Genomic DNA, 19,451 nt, shown 5'->3' with positions numbered 1-19,451 from the left:
AAATAGTCTACGTTTGAAAAAATCTTAAAAATAATAGAAGAGAATCAGGGGAGCCAGTTCATAGCCTATGTCTTTGGCAAGTAGCCTACTACAGACACACAGGAGAAGTCAGCCAGTAGGCTACTAGCACAACCAGACCCTTACAAAAAAAGAACTGCATTACTTCAAGTTTCAAACTGCAGATTTCTGAGTATGAAAACCGCAGTTTTGGAGAAAATATTTGCAGTTCTTATGCAGGGAATGCAGTGTTTTAGACACAAAAAACATAGTACTGTACTTTACTACAAAAATGCAGTATTTTGGACATGAAAATACTATACTGCACTGTAGCCTATTGTGGTATAACTGGACTGTACTTTGAAAAAACTGCAGTGATTTTTTGCAAGGGGATATGTACAGCAAGCATCAAAAGCTAACAGCAAACAGACACTGAAACTGGGCATTTATTGCTGTGTGAAGGTGATTCACACACAATTATGTTTCTTTCTCCTAGTCCTTTATAGGTGTAACCCCTTCTTAACGGGTGTGTGCACAGGCACTATTACAATACATAAACAATTAATTAAATGGCGCAAACAGGATCCTGAAGGTCTCAGCGGTGGAATGGTGAGCTGGCTGAGATTCCTGAATACCAGTAGGCTAACAATTACAGACAATAAATTCAATTGAATAGCGCGGTGCCTCCACTGTAAAAATACTACACTTACCGTATAGCTCGTGTATAGTGTATTCCTACAGAATTTAAATAATCAATGTGAAAATAATAAGACTAGTAGACAAAACAAGACCAATACACCCTGGATATAAAGAAATATAATAATTAAATATTTATTTGATAATAGCCACGTCGTGGACGTGACAACCCAAAAGCTGACAAATGTCAGGGAGCGAACAATTCACTCAAGGGGAAAACCGAACGTTAACGAATGGTAACGTTAAAGGTTAAGCTAAACAAGAGACCAGTGTGGAAGACAATACAATATACACAAGTCAAGTTAAATCACAAGAATATACCAATCACAACAGTATTATTAATCATCTATAATCAAATAAAACCCCAACCCCCCAAGCGCTGGCCGTTGGAGCTCAGTGGTGCACAGGACGGCAGCTCTCTGAGCTGCAGGCAGGACAGCAACCGCTGAACGGCTCTCCAACTCGCCGGTGATCCAAGCAGAGACGAGAACGTGTGTGTGTGTCAGTGTAAGTGCAGTTGACGTTACTCACGACCGATCACTCAGAACCGGGAGATTCCGCTCAGTCCTGACACAGAGGAATCGGAGGCAGCTATGTCCCAGCTAGCCGAGGATGCGACTCCGGTGGAGGATATTGCTGCAGTCAGCCTGCAGTGCACACCTCAACAGCAGCAGCGGGTAGTTGGCGGTTGGCACTCCGGTGGGCTCAGCACCGGAGGCAAAACGCAGTCGTCCTTAGGAGGTCTGGCTCCGGTGGGCCCAGCACCGAAGCACAAATCGAGTCCGTCTCCGAAGGAGAATGCAACAGGAACTAGCTAGCACGTCAGCTACCCAGGTCAGGATAGCTTCAGCTATAGCACTCATAGATATATGAATAGCACTGAACAAATAGCTAGCTAGACAAATAATAGCAGACCGGTAACTTAAAAGAGAAGGGGTAAGAAAGTACAATGCGCTGATGTTACGGAGTAAGTGGGCCTATGAACTTGTCCAATGGTCTCCACAAACTACAGGCAGCAAAGTATCCTCTCTCTCTCCAGTGCAAACCCGGACCGTGACTGATGAGCCTTCCCCTCTCTGAGGAGATGGAACCTTCACATTCCCTGCGATTTCGCGGGCATAAACAAATAACAAATAATCATTGGCTGCTTAAACAATTCAAATAAAAGCAAAACAAACAAAGACATTTGATTGGTTCACACACAGAATGTAGTAAATCACAGTAGTAAGTAAGTTACAAAGCATTCTGGTACATGGAGTAAATACAGTACAGGTTATTAAATTGTCAGCTTTTACAGGTGCTTACATAGGGAAAATCACTATATTTGGTAACTTCCATAGACATCCAAAATGGGATGGGATGATTGTATTGGGAGCACTGAGGTGTCAGATGATACTGTAAAAAAAACAGTTGCATTTTGGCACTCAGAGTTCAGGTAGGAGGGCCCCTTAGCAGGATTTTGCTTAGGGCCCCGTGGAGGTCTGAACCGGCACTGACTATGGATCTGTGAGACCACCACGGTCACCACGGTCTACACCTTGAATGATGCCATCATTCTACCTACTCGAGACTATTATATATCAACAATGTCATTTGTGGGGCAGCCATGGCCCACTGGTTAGCACTCTGGACTTGTAACCGGAGGGTTGCCGGTTCGAGCCCCGACCATTGGGCCGCGGCTGAAGTGCCCTTGAGCAAGGCACCTAACCCCTCACTGCTCCCCGAGCGCCGCCGTTGAAGCAGGCAGCTCACTGCGCCGGGATTAGTGTGTGCTTCACCTCACTGTGTGTTCACTGTGTGCTGTTTGTGTTTCACTAATTCACCGATTGGGTTAAATGCAGAGACCAAATTTCCCTCACGGGATCAAAAAAGTATATATACTTATACTCATGTGACTGTCATGTGTGAGGCTGATCCATAGTTATGGACATATCTTATGTCTTATGGACAATCTATTTCGACCTCCCTCAGACCGTCACCATGGTCTACACCTTGAATGACTAGCCCCAACAGTGTCGCGAGGACAGAAGACTACTCATCACCAGTCAGGTCGGCAATCAACATACCAGTGGAGCTGATAGTGGCTGATGTCACATAGACTCTATAAAGTCTGGCAGAGATCCATGGAGTACTCCAGGATGCCGCTGCACATGCCACCAAGAGCAATCCCTTTCAATGGTGCCCGTGTGGAATGAGCCGCCAGGCTTTAAGAGTTTGGGAAACACTGCCCAGAAAAGGCCTAAAAAAAATTCTCCAATTGGTGGGTCAAATGGTGTGTAGACACCCCTATAGCACCGAAAGCTGTGTGTGTGCGCCTGTCACAGCAGCCACGTGTGATCAACACAAGCTCCCAATGCCCTGACTGGGCATAGAGCATTAAGAGCCCCTTCAGCTTGGCAAGCTGGTTCAGGGCAAAATGGCTCCAGTTCACTGACATGGTTAACTGACTTGGGGTTCATCAAGCACCAAGCATTGGATATGTCACTAGATCTAACTCCAGGCCATGACACCATGAAAAGAACAATTCCCAACTCTGCTGGAATTGGCGTATGTGGAGGATATCTTGGCAATACTTATGGGCTCCGTTACAGCAAGTTTTAACCCTGAGATGGGCGGAATATTTTTTTCCCTACATATTTAGGCCTAGATATGCTTATTTAGCCTACTCTAACTGTTCAGTAGCCTACTTGGGAGCTACGCCAAATTTACGAAACGTAGGCTGGTAAGATTTATAGGCTACTCCCAAGTTCACATGTTCATCACAAAATTCCCCCAAACAGCTAAGAATGATTTAGACAGGCTATGAAATTTTGAACTTGGAATATAAATCTGAAGACATGCATATAGCGCTTTTCTTAGTAGGCTACTGTTGGATTGACTTTGTTTACTTGTAAAGACGATCAAAACAGACTAGCCAGGCCACTGCACCACTGCACTATTGCTGTGAATAGTTCCAGCCATAACCTAGCCCAGCTGCACACAGTGATTTGACACTGAGCCACTGGCCCACAAGGACAGACAATCCCACCTGCTGCGCACAGAGGTTATGGGAGATTAGGTCTTACATTAAAATAATGTAAACTTAATCCCACATGGTTTACCTCCAAGCAGCCACGTAACTTTGTCATCATGTGACTTATGTCAAGCAATCATTAGACTTCTTGTGTGTTTAAATTCCAGAGTTATTTCCTGTTGCATTGATTACAGCTAACAATGGCGTTTGGATGAACACCAGAATGTCTTGCACCTCATCATTCCGGCTAATCCAATGTTAAAATGAACCATTTTAAAAGATTGTAAACTCAAATTTACATAAACTCACCACTCATGTATGTGTACATACACGGGAGAAATACAACATCCACTTCTACACGTGAACATATGAGAGGAACATAGTCACTAGTTTAACAGCTGCGCACAGTGTCAATGGGGGGTATAGACCCTTAACAGAAAAATGTGAACAGTCAATTACATCACACACCTCCACTCTTGTATGTGAACATACAAAGGGGCAATAGACATCCACTCCTGCACACGGATGTGCGAGGGGAATATAGCAACAATCTCACCAGTTGATAACAGCAGTTAAGGGAGATAGTTATTTAACTGAAACAAAAGGGCTTTGCACCTCCAGTGCTTGGGCCCCAACTCTGGAAAACGTAGTGAATCTTCTCCCACCACATGTGAACACGCGTTTAGGCCGGCAGAGCCGAAAAGACTCACTGTGCACGAACACACTGTTTAAACTGGAGAACAAACTTCTCCTACTGCATGTGAACATGACATTTAGGCTGAATGACTCACTGTACGCGGCGAGAACATGCCGTATAGACCAGCAAACTGAGAGACTTACTGTACACACTGCTCGGACAGTGACGAACTTTAAACAGAAAATACTTACTGTGCACGAACACACTGCTTTCTTATTCCTGCTGTATCTCGTGTATCCTGTTTTTTTCTTTTCTTTTTTAGGCTGCAGGACCAAAAAGGTTTACTGTGCCTACCGTTGCTTATATTAACAGAAAGACTCACTGTGCACAAACGCCCTGCTTAGACAGGAGAACAACTTTTCTCATCCTGTATGTGAGCACGCCGTTTAGGCTGGAGGAACAGAAAGACCAACTGTGCGCAAATGCACTGCTTAGACAAGAGAACAACTTTTCTCATACTGCATGTGGTTTAGGTCGGAAGACTCATTGTGCGTGAACGCACTGCTTGGAGAACAATCCTTTTCTCCTAGCATGTGAACACACGATATAAGCTAGTAAATTAAAAGACGGGTAAGGCTATTTGCACCCCTGGTACAATTAGCAGTGTGTGCTATTCGTACCCTGGTGCAATTAGAAGTGAATTATATTCGTACCCCGGTGCACACAGCAATGTGTTCTATTAATACTCCGTCTGGTACAAATATCAGTGTATGTTATTTGCACCCCTGTGCATTTATTCTGGCATATGGATCACACAATGTAATAATAAAAACGGAGTGTCTATTTATACACCCCTGGTACAAATAGCCTTGGCCACACAGCTGAGCTATTCACACCCTGTGACATAACAACAAAAAGATGTTGCTCACGTACACAAAAAAACATGGTGGACATTCGTTTTTTCGTCAGCAGAAAGTGAAATATTCTGAAAGGTTTCGACACTAATATCTGTTCAGATTAAGTTTTAGATTGCAAAGTTGTGTTTTATTTTCATAATCTTGGTTCAGTGAACAACAACAAGCAACATGTTTTTTGTTGTTACCTAACAGGGTGTGAATAGCTCAGCCGTGTAATAGACACTCTGAATAAGGTATGCTGTTTGCATCAATGTATAGTTAGACGTGGATGCTATTTGTACCCTGGTGTATATAGTAATGTATGCTATTTACACCCTGGTGCCTGAACTAGCTACACTGTAAAAAAAAAATTGTAAAAAAACGGTAATTTTCTGGCAGCTGGGGTGCCAGAAAAATACTGTAAAATAACAGATAATTACTTTCTCATAAAAATACGGCTATTTTCCATAATTAAAATACAGTTTGTAGTTGTAATTTTAACAAGATTTTGCCTTATTTTCATGTTGTTTTTAATGTTTATTTAGAAACAGTCACATTTTAAAACAATGAAATTACCTATAAATATGGTAAATAAATGTTTTATTACGAATAATACTGCTTAAATTTAAAGAAATGTGCTGTTCTTAGCTGGTTTTTAATGGAAAAAGGTTGTATAATAATTTATATTTGATGTAATATAACAGTAAATGGACATAAAATAATGTGATTCATCTTTTAAAACATGTAAAAAAATGTTGAAAAACATTGTCTTGGGTTTACAATTGCAATAATTTACTTTTATTTTTAGATCACATCAAATGCATATTTAGTTATTTTACATTTGTTTTTAACATTTACTTAAACATTTTGTTTTAAAACAATGAAATTACCCATAAAGATGGTAAATTAACATTGTAATATGAATAATAATGCTTAAATTTAGAGAAATGCGCTATTAGTTGGTTTTAATGGCATTATTTTATGTAAAAAGGCTGTATATTACTTTATATTAGATGTAAAGTAACAGTATACAACAATAATTTGCAAACAAAAAAAAGTAATAAATAACTTGGTCACCATACACTCTTAGAAAAAAGGGTTCTTGTGGGTGCTAAATAGAACCATTGGGGTTCTTTGCCAAGGAAATAGAACCTTTTGCCTGAAAAGGGTGCTATTTCTTACTCGCGAGGATTATTTGAACTTAAACGACCGTTTATGGAACCCTTTCCCGGAGACGCTCACTCTGCTGCAGTGGATTTAACGGTAAGTGGCACAAAGTTTTTTCTGCTTTTCCCCCATTCATAATCATTGCCCGTGTGGCCTGCAAATCGAAACATTAAGTGATACTTTTTTAAGCAAAAGCAAGAAGCGTTCCCCGTAAACGTTGGTGGGCGATAACACATGACTGTCAGCTGTCAGAAGTAGTAAATTGTAACGTTAGAGGTTCGTTGAATGTTAGCAGCAGCTAGCTATCATAGACATTGATTCACCCTAACGTTACTGGATCCATCATTAAGATAAGTTTTGTACTTTCTTGTCAGCCTGGCAATAAAATCAACTATCGATTATATGATTTCGAGCTTGTGTAGAACGACACTAGCTACTGTTCAATATCCTCCCTCTCCCCTATTGAGTTAAAGCTATCTACAGCTAGCCTGCTAGCGCTAGCTGTCGCTAGTTAGTGAACATAGCATTAGAAGCAAAGCAGAGTAATCAACTACTAACGTCAGCTAACATACGATGCAAATGATTTGGCAATAACTAATACTTCATTAGCAGACTGTTTAGTTCAATTACAGGGAACCCAGCCAACAAGTTAGGATAGCTAACAGTAGCCAATAGTGCTATAACAGACTTCTGAAACACATACAGATCAGTTGAACCTCGTTCTTGTATCATGCTGGGCTCATTGCAAATTACAATGTATTTAGTACATCTGTATAGCTAACGCTACGGCTCTGGTGTCTGTAAGACAATACAGGCATCTAAAAGAGGATGGAACTCACTACAATATGTACTTAATGTCTATGTCTTATTTTTCATTTTAGATGAAGATGTCTGTCAATGATGAAGATGTCTGAAACACAATCTTGTTTTTGAGAGGTGGAAAAGTTACGCAAATCATCGTTGGTTCAGTGAGTATACTTCATTAATTCAATAATTTTTTTCATGAAGGTTTTTAGGACCACATGTTGTTTTTTTCTACCTATAGACTTTTGTTATTTTTTTCCTGCCTATTGTTTAATAACGCTCAGCATCTCTTTGCACTTTAATTTAATGTGTATTGTCTATGGCTATGTCCATAGTATGTCTATGTCTGTATTTAAAGCATGTCTATGTCTGCATGGGAAAGTAAGAAACGAAATTTCAATTCTTTGTATGACCAGTGCATGTAAAGAAATTGACAATAAAAGCCGACTTGACTTGACTTGACATCTCCTCTGCTACTAAAACCATAAGTAGGACAATTCTAATTCCAATGATTGTTCTTTCAGGTACCCAAACCATAAAAAATACACTGATGTCCTGTGGTGTCTGATCACTAGATATCCATTTCTTAATGACCACAGCTAATCTGGTTATGTATGTTATTTTTTAACGTTTTGTTATGGAAAACATTATTCCTCAATTGAATTCCTATACTACTCTGACTCTGTCTGAGTCTCATAATTCATGTCTTTACTCAAAGGAGACCCTGCTGGAGTGTATTAAGAATAAGTTCAAAAAGGAAAGGTCTCCTTTGATAAACTTGACGACGGTGCAGGAGATTAAGAGAAAGTTTGGTGTCAGAAGACAAAGAATTGTGGCCATGTGCCTCTGGAGGACCCACCTGGACATCAGGTGCCATTTTTACATTCTTGCTTGTCTTTAGCCCGTTTGTTTTCTTGTCTGCATGTCTATATGCTAGCTAGTCACAGTAGCCACTGTTTGTCAGTACAGATATCTTAATATTACACATTTCTCTTTGCTAATTTCAGAGAGCAAAAAAGTACAGAGTGGGGGTCCAGATGTCTTCTGATTACGAGCCAACACAAGAGGTTTGTAATATGTTTGTGAATGAAATGTTGAATCATACAGCAGTTAGGTCCGGCTACATTATTTATTTATTTCTGATTGAATGAAAGACTATCTGGCTTGAGAAAATTTATATTATCATTGCTCACATACGTTTTGCATTCTCTGAATGTCTTTTTTTTTTTTTCAGATTATGTTGGACCTTGAAGCAGTTGGGGAGGACTACCACAGCTTTCAAGAGCATATAAACGCCATAAACAATTAGTTGTGCCGTCGTCAGCCAGATATTAGTCATATAATGGACAGGATGAGGCAAACTGTCTATAAGAGGGTAGAGCAAATGGGAAAACCAACTGAGGAGGTGATGGAGATGTTCCAATTTCTTTGGGTGCCAGAGCTGGTGAGTAGCAAAGTCTTATAGTAGTATTACTGTAATGTGAGTTCAGTGCTGTTCAGTAGTAAGTTCTATAACCATTTATTGGTAACTACAATTTCCTCTGTTTTGTTTTGTTTGTTTATTTGTAGATGCATCATGAAATGAAGTTGCGGTTTGGACTGGACTTAAAGCTAAGCCTGCATAACACCCTCGGTATATTGACCCCTAACGTCATCAGAGTGGCTGACAGTGGGAGTCAGAGGGAGAGCCTGTCAAGCCTACGAGATACTAACACAGATGGTAAGTCAGCAGCTTCTTCTTTTCCCTTGCACCCTTCAATTATTTAATAATAATAAGATCATTAAAATATGTTTTAATGAAATCATTCTTTGTTTCTTTTGACATTTCAGACCTTCAAAAAAGTGCTGCTGTCCTAATTTTGCCTGCCCTTTTTAAGGAGGATGCCAAGTTTCTGTATTGTTTAGACGAGGTATTTGATGTTTTTAACATTACAATTAACATTGCTTTATGTTGTCAATTCACATCATAGACTCTTACAGGAGATCCCTTGTACATTTCTCATTTGCATAGGAACCACTGAGCGTGTTTCCAACCATCATCTTCCAGGGTGGTGATACTCCCCTCCTTGCCAGGAGAGCATCCATAAAGATGGATGGCATCACAATAGCAAGTGGAGAGATGGATGTGCCACATGCCCTCCAATGCGAATTTGTCATTGGCCCCTCCCCTGACATTGATGCCTCCTTAGGCCTTATCTGTATTTTTTGTTTATATTTTCTTTTTGATGTTCAGTACCCAAAAGAGGCCCACCACACATTACTATTCTTTGACAGACGCCTTAACCTGTCTATGTCTAAGCCCTCCACTCCAGTGTTGCGTGTGGAAAAAATGTTATCATAAAGTGTGTTTTATAATCATTTGAAATGTATTAATTTGTAAAAATGTAACTATTGCTGTTTTGAGTGTATTTATGACACATTTTTTATGCAAGTAACAGAAGATATGTTTAAGCAATGAATATGTAAATTAATGTAAATATGTATCTATTGTTGTTTTGAGTGTCTTATGACACACGTTTTTTTGCGAGTAATATAAAAGATATGCTAAAGCAATGAATATGTAAATTAATGTAGAAATACTGAATACAGTATTTGAATGATAATTGACTGATGTCAATTTTTGATTGTTGTCTATTTGTATTTAACATTTCGTACACATTATACGCTACTTCTCATTAATTAGCACAATGAATGAATATGAATAATAATGAATTAATAAAAGTAATACTACTACTAATAATAATAGTAATAATAATAAGTAGTAGTAGGCCTAGTAGTAATAAAACACACCTGGTAGTTATGGTTCCATTTAGAACCATTAGAATGTAAAATAATGGCACCCCTGATGGTTCATCATATAGAACCTTTTTAAAAGGTTCCATTTGGAACCATTTAGGGTGCCTTATTTGTATCAAAGGATGGAACCTTTTTAGGTTCCATTTGGAACCTTTTTTTCTTAGAGTGTAGTCACCATACATGGATTACAAACTTACATTAAACCTCACTGGAAATTAATCCATACTCTATCCAAGGTTTCCATAACCTGGATCAATTAACCATACATCCAAAACATTGATGACAAACTTTGTCAAACCTCACTGGAAATGAATCCATACTCTATCCAAGGCATCCATAACTTGGCCAAGTAATCCACAAAATTGATAACGCTACATAATAGCTTACATGAAACCTCACTGGATATTAATCCACAACAGTCTGTAACTTGGACAAAGTATCCATAACTTGTGAGCACTTTTTATTCCCTCCACTCCTAGTCTGCAATTCTGGTGATCAGTGTGAGAACCTTTGGACTGACTGCAAGTTTTCTTTTGGTGGCGTTCCGCTCCACTTTTGATCCCTTGTCCGGATTTATCTTGAAGAGGCACCTGTCAAATGAAAAAAAAAAAAAAAACTTTAGTCACTGTGGATTGTACTGTAATTTAATGTTTTCATACACAAAAGAGAAAACAAGGTTGTTTTTCCTCTTACAATAAAATCAGAACATTAAAATGAGGTTTTTGATATTATTTTGTTATGTGCTATTTGGATAAATACAGGAATTGCTTGGAAGATTTGTGGAAGCGCAGGTGCTTTACTTTCAGCCTACATGCATAGCAGAAAAGCCTGACCGGAGATCTGCCTGCCGACTGCAAGACAAGTCTCCTAGACCGGGCAGGAGCCAGCACCATCTTCAGTAATGTCCCTTCAGGTCCATCTCGGCAGCTCCATGCTGCTTTTCTCCGCGACCCAACTCCACCTCCTAGTGGGGCCCCCTCAGTGGCAGTGCTGGATCCTGTCTGGTCTGAGTGACTCCTAGCATGAGTGTTCATGCGCAACAGGCGGTCAGGCTTCCCTGCTGTGAATGTACGCTGAAGGTAAAGCACTGAATTTTTTATCTTTAATTATTACAATTTAAAAAAAGTGCACTGAAATCGCATTATTAGGCCTCTGTACTGTTAAAGGAACACGCCACCTAATGTCAGTAGTAAAATATGTTCTTACCTTAACTATAAACAGGAGAACTACAATGTAACGTGGTGGAGAGAAGTACTAGGTCGAAGTACTCCCAAGTGCTATTGCGCCACACATTGTAGTTCTCTTTGTTTATTCGCTTGGAAAATCGCCACGTTTCATGTTGTGTGACCTTACACATTTTTTATCAACTACTCGTGCAACTGAATTTAAGTAGGGAAAACGTATATGTTTTTGATTACTGCTATCTTCCTCCCTCTATGGCTACGTCTGAGCCCGCTAGCATAGCAACATGCTAACACATTCGCGCCGTGCACCTGAGCGTTTGAGTACAGCACGTACAGACACGGGAGAGGTATGACTCAACTCGTGAAAGTTAAGGTAAGAACAGATATATATTACTACTGACATTGGGTGGTGTGTTCCTTTAATGAGGGCAGAGGTGGGCTGGAAAAAAAGAGATTTTCAAGTGGGCCCTGAGTTGACAAAGTTTGGGAACCCTTTTACTAATCATTTCAGCACTTGAGCAGTGCTCAGTTGTACAGTATGTGCATTTTGTTTATATATATATAAAATAATATCTCTCGATGGGCAGCACCTGTCCCGAATTCGGGACGCTCACTGTGCCCCCCCACCTCCCCCCCAGCCAATGAGGCATGCGAGCCATGAATCTGTCATCCAACGTTGATGGACCAATAGGGTTGCTTCTGAATGAGCTTCCAAGCGGGACTTACATGTCCGTGTAGCCAATGAGGAGACGATTTCAAGGATATGCAAGGTACTGGCTCTTCTGAACTGTTGGTTGCTCTGGTTGCTTGGAGGACTGTCCAAGACAGTGGCCTTAATAAAGGACAGATAGTAGTAATACTTAACCATACAGACATCACATAGCTCAATCTGGGTATATTAATACCCAACATAAATACTCAGTAGCCAATTGACACATTTCAAAATGTTCCTTTCGCAATATAATGCAGTAGAGTACACCACCACTAACACCCACTATGAAATCAATGATGAACAAGGTATAGTTTAGTCATCACCTTTTTGAAAACATCAACAAAAATGTAGAGAAGATTCTTTGAAGTATAATTCATAGTATAACTTCTGTATTGGACTGCATTCATTTGAACAGGTGTACCTAATAAATATATCTTGACTATGCACATTTTTCTAATGTCAAAGTTGATGGTACAAATTGAAACACATACTTGACTTTCTGAGCAGTCAGAAGTTTCCTGGCTTCAATTGGTCTCAGGAAAGAAAGGAAGTCACTCTCCTGCAGGTAGCTCAGGTCTTCCAGGTCCTCAACTCCTATCCATGATATCCAAACATTAGTGTCAGATTTTAACTTTTAACTTTGAGTCAACAATGCTATGCTTAAGTGAAATTACTCTTGTCCCACAAAGCTTGTACACAGGCAAAGGATAATAATCTAGTTTCTGCTCAGGCTTCCAACATTTCATGCTCTGCCTTGATTGCTTCACTTCATATAATGCAAATGATGGCATATAAGACACGTCATGAGGTGTAACAATAAAGTACACATGCTGGTCCTGCATCAGAAGCATGAGCTCAATCTGTCCGAATTCAAGTGCCTCGCCTTGGTTTAAACACAGAAAGTGTCCCTTTTTGTACTGAGAGCATTTCCACTGCACCTCGTTAGCTGACTCAACATTGGGTTCTGTAGAAAAGGCAAGAGGGGTAATAATCGATTATTGTTCATTGTTGCAGCTCTAAACAAATGTTCGTCTTTCTCTCCGCCGGTGTCAGTTAGATCACAAATGCAAACGTAATGGCTCACTGTTAAGTGGTAAGCTAACGTTAGTGGCTGGTTGTGACAACGTTGATGAAACAAAACTACAGTGTAAGCATCTAAACATCTTTTAAAAAATAATGAAACTTTGCGTAGGAGAATAAGAGAGGCAGAGTGCGCAGGGCATAGCAAGATAGGCTGCATGAATTAGTTAAGTAATTAACGTAGGTCTATTAGAAATAGCGGGGACATAGGCTATTTGAGATATTGAAAATGTGACGGAGGCGCACTGGTGCGACAAGAGAAAAAACATTAGTCGCACTAAGCAGATTTTTGGTCGCACATTGGTCGCACTCTGGAGCCCTGAATAAACTATCCGAACATATTTTTGCTAAAACTAGTAGACTACCAGACAGTTGCTGAACGTATGTTATTTCAGCTTTCAGCAAAGTTTAACCAAAGTCCTATACCTACTCTCTAGCTAGTGAACATAACCAGCAGTTCCATTCGCGTTTAGTTTACTGTGCCAACGTTAGCTAGCTAGCTAACTAGCGAAGTTAACGGGCAAAAATAAATAATTTATTCCGTGCCCAAGAGAGTGTTACATTGGCATCACACACTAGCAATGATAATAAAAATAGTACACAATATATAATTACACAACGTGAAGACGCCGAGGCCGCCAGTCGTGCTTTTTTCATCATAGTTAGCTTACACGTCGACATGCTAGCGGATTCGGTGCCGACTGAGTAAACTCAGAGGCATGGTGGTAAATAAACCCAACGCTACTCAGCTTTAAGTAAGTTTGATACTTACCTTCTAGCTTCGTCCTTCCTCTAGCCTTGACATCGGGCATTAGCTGCTATTCACTTCGAAGTCGACCAAACGGGAACCGCCGCGCGATGTTGTTGGGTTGACACCGGTTTAGTGTTAGTTTAGCGTAACGTCAAAGACTGATGTTCCCAACAGCCAATGGGGTGTCTTCTTCTTCTCAAACAGATCCCGTTGACCAACCCATACCAGCCCGTCCCTTATTAGGACATTCTCTGCCCATACGTTAGACCGGCACATCCGGGAACTTGACTCGTGACAAACGTTCCCGCCCCTTTCGGGGGGAAAACAAACAACCCCTCTCATTAACTCCAACGGAAATTAGGGTCAATAAACGTAATTCGTACAGAAATCGCAGGAGTAAATAATAACAAAAAATACCACAAATCATTATGACCACTCAATACATAACCACTTTGCCGGTCGTTGACCGTGAAAGATACCTACAAAAGCTTAATTCAATTAATATAAAAACATGTCCCTTCAGTCTCCCGAGTACGAAGTGGTGCAACAACCCCACTCAGTGACCAGAAGTGTCATACGGTCTTCTCTTCTTATGGCTTGTAGCCATAATTTTCTTCTGTCAGGATTTTTTTTGAGGACATGGTAGGCAAAAGAAACTCAGGGAGGGGTTCTTAGCTGTGTGGTTGGTACATGTCTACCGGTTCACTCTGGCTTGTTCTGAGGGAACGTTTTCCCCTCAAAAGGGGCATGGCGCAAACAACCTGCTCTGTGTGACGCGGGTCCGGTTGTAAGTATACCAACCCAAACGGGACCCGCGCTTTTCAAAGCATGTACTCCAATGACATGTCGCGTTGTTGTCGTCACGTTGTTCCGGTTCAGGTGCCGTGAGACGTTTTTTTTTTTTTGGTGTACGTGTGTGTGCAGGGAGACGTTGCATATTAATGCTCTTTCATAAGATCTGTTCTGACAGAATGTAATGCTTTTAAATGGTAGGCTAGGTTAAGGAAACAGATGAAAAGCATACAGCCTAGTTTATGTGGTTTTATCCTGGTATTGGCCTCCTTCACTTTCCCTATGTCTGTTTAGATGTCCTTTCAATATAAATGAATAGCCTATAATGTTAATAAATGTTACCATCTAGGAAATTACAGTAATTGTAGTTATTTTCAATGAAAACATAAGTCACTTAAGAAAGAAATTATAGTAAAATTACTAATTAAATTGTTATTGCTTTTAATTTCTCAGTAACTTTAAATGATTTTCTACTTTTTTTAGAGTTTTAAAGTTGAATTTTACAGTTTATTCCCTTAAATAACAGGCAAATATTTGTGAAATTACGATATATTTGTGAACGTATTTTAACAATAAATATATGGATTTCTAATAGGGTTTTTTTGTAAAAGAACAGGAATATTGTGTGTTTTCACAGTTACAGTGATTTCATGTTAGTTTACATTTGACATGTAAAATCACAGTCTCTTTTTGTAAATTAAATGGTATTTTAAAAATACAGACAAAATCTGTAAAATAAACAGTAAAATTCTGTTATATTACAATTTTTTTTACAGTGTAATTGTTGCAATCAAAACTTCCGTTTGAGAACCGATTTCTTGTTCAAAATGCGCGCCTTCTCTCCAGAGACGTTGGTACACACTGTAAACCAATGAACTCAAAATATTTGATGAAACTGATTACCTCAAATATCTAGCACTTTAAAAAATATTTTAAGTAATTTCTACTTAAAATGAGACTTTTTTAAATGCTCAAAATCTTTAAGGACAAGGATAAAATTAAAAAGAATAATGTGAGAAATAGATGTTTACTTTATTTACCTCAAAATCAAAAATATTTTATTTGTATGATTCAAATAAAAAAAATACTCAAAAGACAATTTCAATGCAGATTCCATTTATTTAAGAATTCCATTAGAATTCTAACAGAACAGCATCCCCAGCAATGCGGTTAATACAGAAAATAAAAGAAATAACAACCTTTTACCACTTCAACAAAGGTAATAATACTCAAATAACAAAATAATAGGCCAACATAAATAAAAGCGAAAAGCTCCATTGCTTGCTTGAGTATTAACATGCTGGCAGTATCTACCATGGGATTTGGAGAACAGACTGCTTACTCATCCATCATCAGCAATTTATTTTTAAGGCTAAGTCTAGGAGGTAATCGCTTTAGGTCTTCCAAACCCAGTATAATTTTTTGAATGAAATTAAATATGTAGGACAATTTCTTTGGATAATCGAGATGAAGTGCATAAATTAAACCAAATAGCAAAATTAACGTCTCTGTCAACTCTGCTATATCACACACAACAATATCTCCGTCAAGAACTATAGAATGGATAGCAGGAGCAAACTTCACAAGGGAGTCTGTATCACCCGAGACAGTGGGAATAGCTACAGCTGCATCCGAGAAGTCTGGCAGGTCAATTTCTTCTGCCTGAAGAACATGACAGTAATTAGTTAATAAGTAGAGTAGTCAATAAAAAACACTACATGTGCATTTAATATAATATGAAATACCAGTGAATGAAAAGTTCAGGTAAAATTCCCAAATATGACATTCTTGGTGAATTACTGTAGTATGATTTAATTGCTATTCTGGTGGCTAGGAAGATGGTTGTGGTTGTTGTCTTTTGGCTGCAAGCTAGTATCAGAGAGTGCTGAATAGAAATAGAGATATATAGAGAAGACAAAGTAAAAAAAGAAGAAAGCGTGAAAGAGGACACACAATTTAATCAAAAACTTACATTCTAGGTCTTAAAAAATCCATCTTCCCACAGGAAGATGGGAAGGGCCTGCAGAGTAATTTTCCTTCTGCTGTTGACATTGACATCTTCCTAGAAAGACAGAGGGATTGTGGGGTAATGGGAAGACAAATCAGCAGAATATTAATCCTCTGCATATATTAAATAAGACTATAGTACAGGTGACATGTAAATACAAGATTCACTCCTTCACGCTCCTGATATGCAACCTCCTGCTCTGTCTTTCTATGAAATCGTAAGAGATGAATGTTTAGTGCATTAATAGACTGGAATGAGCAAATGCATGAGTGGCTGACCCTTGAAAACCTTGACTGTGATTTAACTAATAATGGCAAAGTAACTGAGCCTGTGTCTCGGAAGAGGCGTCACATGACCTGCATAGCCAACACATTTTGAAAATGCCACATAAAATAAGTCTAAGGTGTCATCCCTTCTTTGATACAAAAGCATCACTTAACCCTAGCCTTTGTGTATCCCTGTGGAGAGATGCAAAGGGATAACATTAGGCTAGGCTATTCTCATTGGTAAATAAATGCTTACAAAATATCACTATATCTTATAATAACATAGGCACGTTGGCTACATTGTGACACTAGTAAATGAGGGCAAGTAAGTTATAACTTACCATGGTGTGATGGTGGTTCCTTGCACAGAACTGAAAACATGTCACACAGCCATCTGGTCCTGAGGGGGAAAATATTATGAACAGTATTATTTCACTTTTTTGCACAAAAGTCAGTCAGACAGTCTCTTCTTCTCTATCTGTATAGGCAGGCCTATCAGAGTCAGACATTGCCATTGATCATGCTTAGGCTATTGTCAGTAAGTTCGGAGCTACAACTTGGCTTCCTATCCGTGTTAACAAAACTGGAATTGACGTTAATATAAGACATATGCTATTGCTGCAGGGTTATTCTTCAACTATGGTACTCTTTGAACTGGTAATTTTCAGAAAATGTAACATCTTTCAGTAAAAAATATTTTTGCATGGTTTAATTATACTCTTTCTAGAAACTTGCCCTAATAGTACTGTTCTTCCTAGGCTTCTTCTTATTATTATTATTATTTTTCTTCTTCTAACGCAGCCTGCTCTGTCCCTTCTTGTAGAGTGCATCAGTGTTGGCTGACCAGTCCAGTTTATTGTCCAGGTGGAGACCCAGATACTTGTAGGTGCTTACCACCTCCACATTGATCCCATCAATGGAGACTGGTAGCAGAGCGGGCTTAGACCTGCGGAAATCCACCACCATCTCCTTGGTCTTTGAAGTGTGGAGTTGAAGGTGATTGAGTTTGCACCAATGCACGAAGTCCTCCACCAGGCTCCTGTACTCCTCCTCTTGCTCGTCCCGGATACACCCCACAATTGCAGTATCGTCAGAAAACTTCTGCATGTGGCATGACTCGGTGTTGTAGCAGAAGTCAGATGTGTACAGGGTGAACAGGACTGGAGAGAGCACAGTTCCCTGTGGCACTCCGGTACTGCTGATCACAGTGTCAGAGAGACAGTTCTTCAGTCTGACGAACTGTGGTCGCTCGGTCAGGTAATCTGTAATCCAGGTTACCAGGTGAGCGTCCACACCCATCTGCAAGAGCTTGTCTCCCAGTCTGAGGGGTTGGATGGTGTTAAAAGCTGTTACCAAAAGGTGTTAAAAGCGATACCAAAATTATGACTTCAATACAATACCTGCCATAAATATATTGATACTCGATACTGAAATCCTAATCCTAAAATATCTGGAAAAGAATGGACGCAGGCCTCCTCCAAGTGTATTGAGTCATTTGTGTTGAATTTGATGCACTTTTGGTCAATTCTTGGTTTTAAACTTCTAAACTTCCTACATAATTATTATTTTTGTAGTCAGTAAAATAGTAGTTTTTGTGTGAATAAGTCCTTTATTGTTTGTTATAGCTCATTTATATTGTGTGGTGTTTTGGCAATAAATTACCTTTAAATAGCCAAAGTAGGCTAGATCAAGGTCAGTGTTCAAATTACTGCATGCAAATCACTTAATGCTATGCAGAAGAGCCTAATCTTTGATGTAGGCTACCCTAGGCCTTCCCGTTTTTTATGGGATTTCTTTGACAGTTGCAAAGGGAAAAAAGTGAAGATAGTCTTCTTTGCTCCCATTGTAAATGTAATTTAATAAGTACGTTTCCACCACTCAGGTCTTAATCAGATAGGCCTACACCATTATCTGTTGCAATATCTGTGTGCATTCCTACATTAGGTCTATTTCTTTGATAGTTAACATCATTTGCTACCACATAACAAATACCAAACAACAATACAAAAGTTTCTTACAAACTTTCATGCATACTTCTTAAATGTGCTGCAGTCAGATGGGTGTCCTAAAGACATAACTAGATCTTGAGCATCTATTACCAGTGTTGAATGAGCAGTTTTTGCAGTGATCAGTACTGGACATTCCACATTGCTAGACAGCACTTGAGTGAGGATGACTAATTTCCACTTCACAAATAACCATCGCTATCTGTAATAGCTACAGTACAGGGACAATAATCAGTTTATAGCTGAGGATTTGTCCTAGGTCCACTTCCCTTTCAGCATCATATGCAGTAATGATGCACTGGAGAATGTTTCTTTTTGTTGCACTATAAAGGATATCATGTCTAAATTTTTTACAAATAATGCAATCTCCATAGCACTCTTCAGGACGACTCAAACATATTCTGCATGGCTGGAATTTGAATGATAGAAAAGAGCACCAGTTAGATGTTTTAACTAGGCAAGCACAGTCACCTTTACAAGTAAAAAAAAAATACAGTGTAAAAAAAAAAAAAAAAAGAAAAAAAAAAATATATATTTTATTTCTTGCAATTCCTATGATATCTGATGGCAAAACCAAAAACTACTGTATGTGAATTATGCTATAATAGCCCCTTTACTGACTTTTCCTCAAATTTGCCAACAGGAC

General features: G+C 39.2%; 2 protein-coding genes and 1 long non-coding RNA gene across 6 annotated transcripts in view; 2 read left to right on the top strand and 1 right to left on the bottom strand.

Annotated features, from left to right (window-relative positions):
• Positions 1–19,451, top strand: part of cpxm2 (carboxypeptidase X (M14 family), member 2) — a 250,882-nt gene that overhangs the window by 44,337 nt on the left and 187,094 nt on the right. The window lies entirely within an intron of this gene.
• On the top strand, positions 6,337–9,679 carry LOC121700145. The gene is made up of 9 exons (XM_042082921.1): positions 6,337–6,502; positions 7,288–7,374; positions 7,735–7,822; positions 7,929–8,080; positions 8,218–8,277; positions 8,445–8,654; positions 8,780–8,930; positions 9,041–9,120; positions 9,222–9,679. The coding sequence occupies exons 6-9, from the start codon at positions 8,553–8,555 to the stop codon at positions 9,549–9,551; spliced, it is 663 nt and encodes a 220-aa protein (XP_041938855.1). The 5' UTR covers positions 6,337–6,502; positions 7,288–7,374; positions 7,735–7,822; positions 7,929–8,080; positions 8,218–8,277; positions 8,445–8,552; the 3' UTR covers positions 9,552–9,679.
• On the bottom strand, positions 15,626–17,487 carry LOC121700147. Its single transcript, XR_006027118.1, has 3 exons — positions 17,141–17,487; positions 16,498–16,587; positions 15,626–16,187 (listed from the first exon to the last, which is right to left on the bottom strand). It is a non-coding gene; the product is annotated as an uncharacterized LOC121700147 (long non-coding RNA).

This window comes from Alosa sapidissima, chromosome 24 (genome assembly GCF_018492685.1).
Source record: "Alosa sapidissima isolate fAloSap1 chromosome 24, fAloSap1.pri, whole genome shotgun sequence".
In the NCBI taxonomy this organism is placed as follows: domain Eukaryota; kingdom Metazoa; phylum Chordata; class Actinopteri; order Clupeiformes; family Clupeidae; genus Alosa; species Alosa sapidissima.
This window is presented reverse-complemented; position numbering and strand designations above follow the sequence as displayed.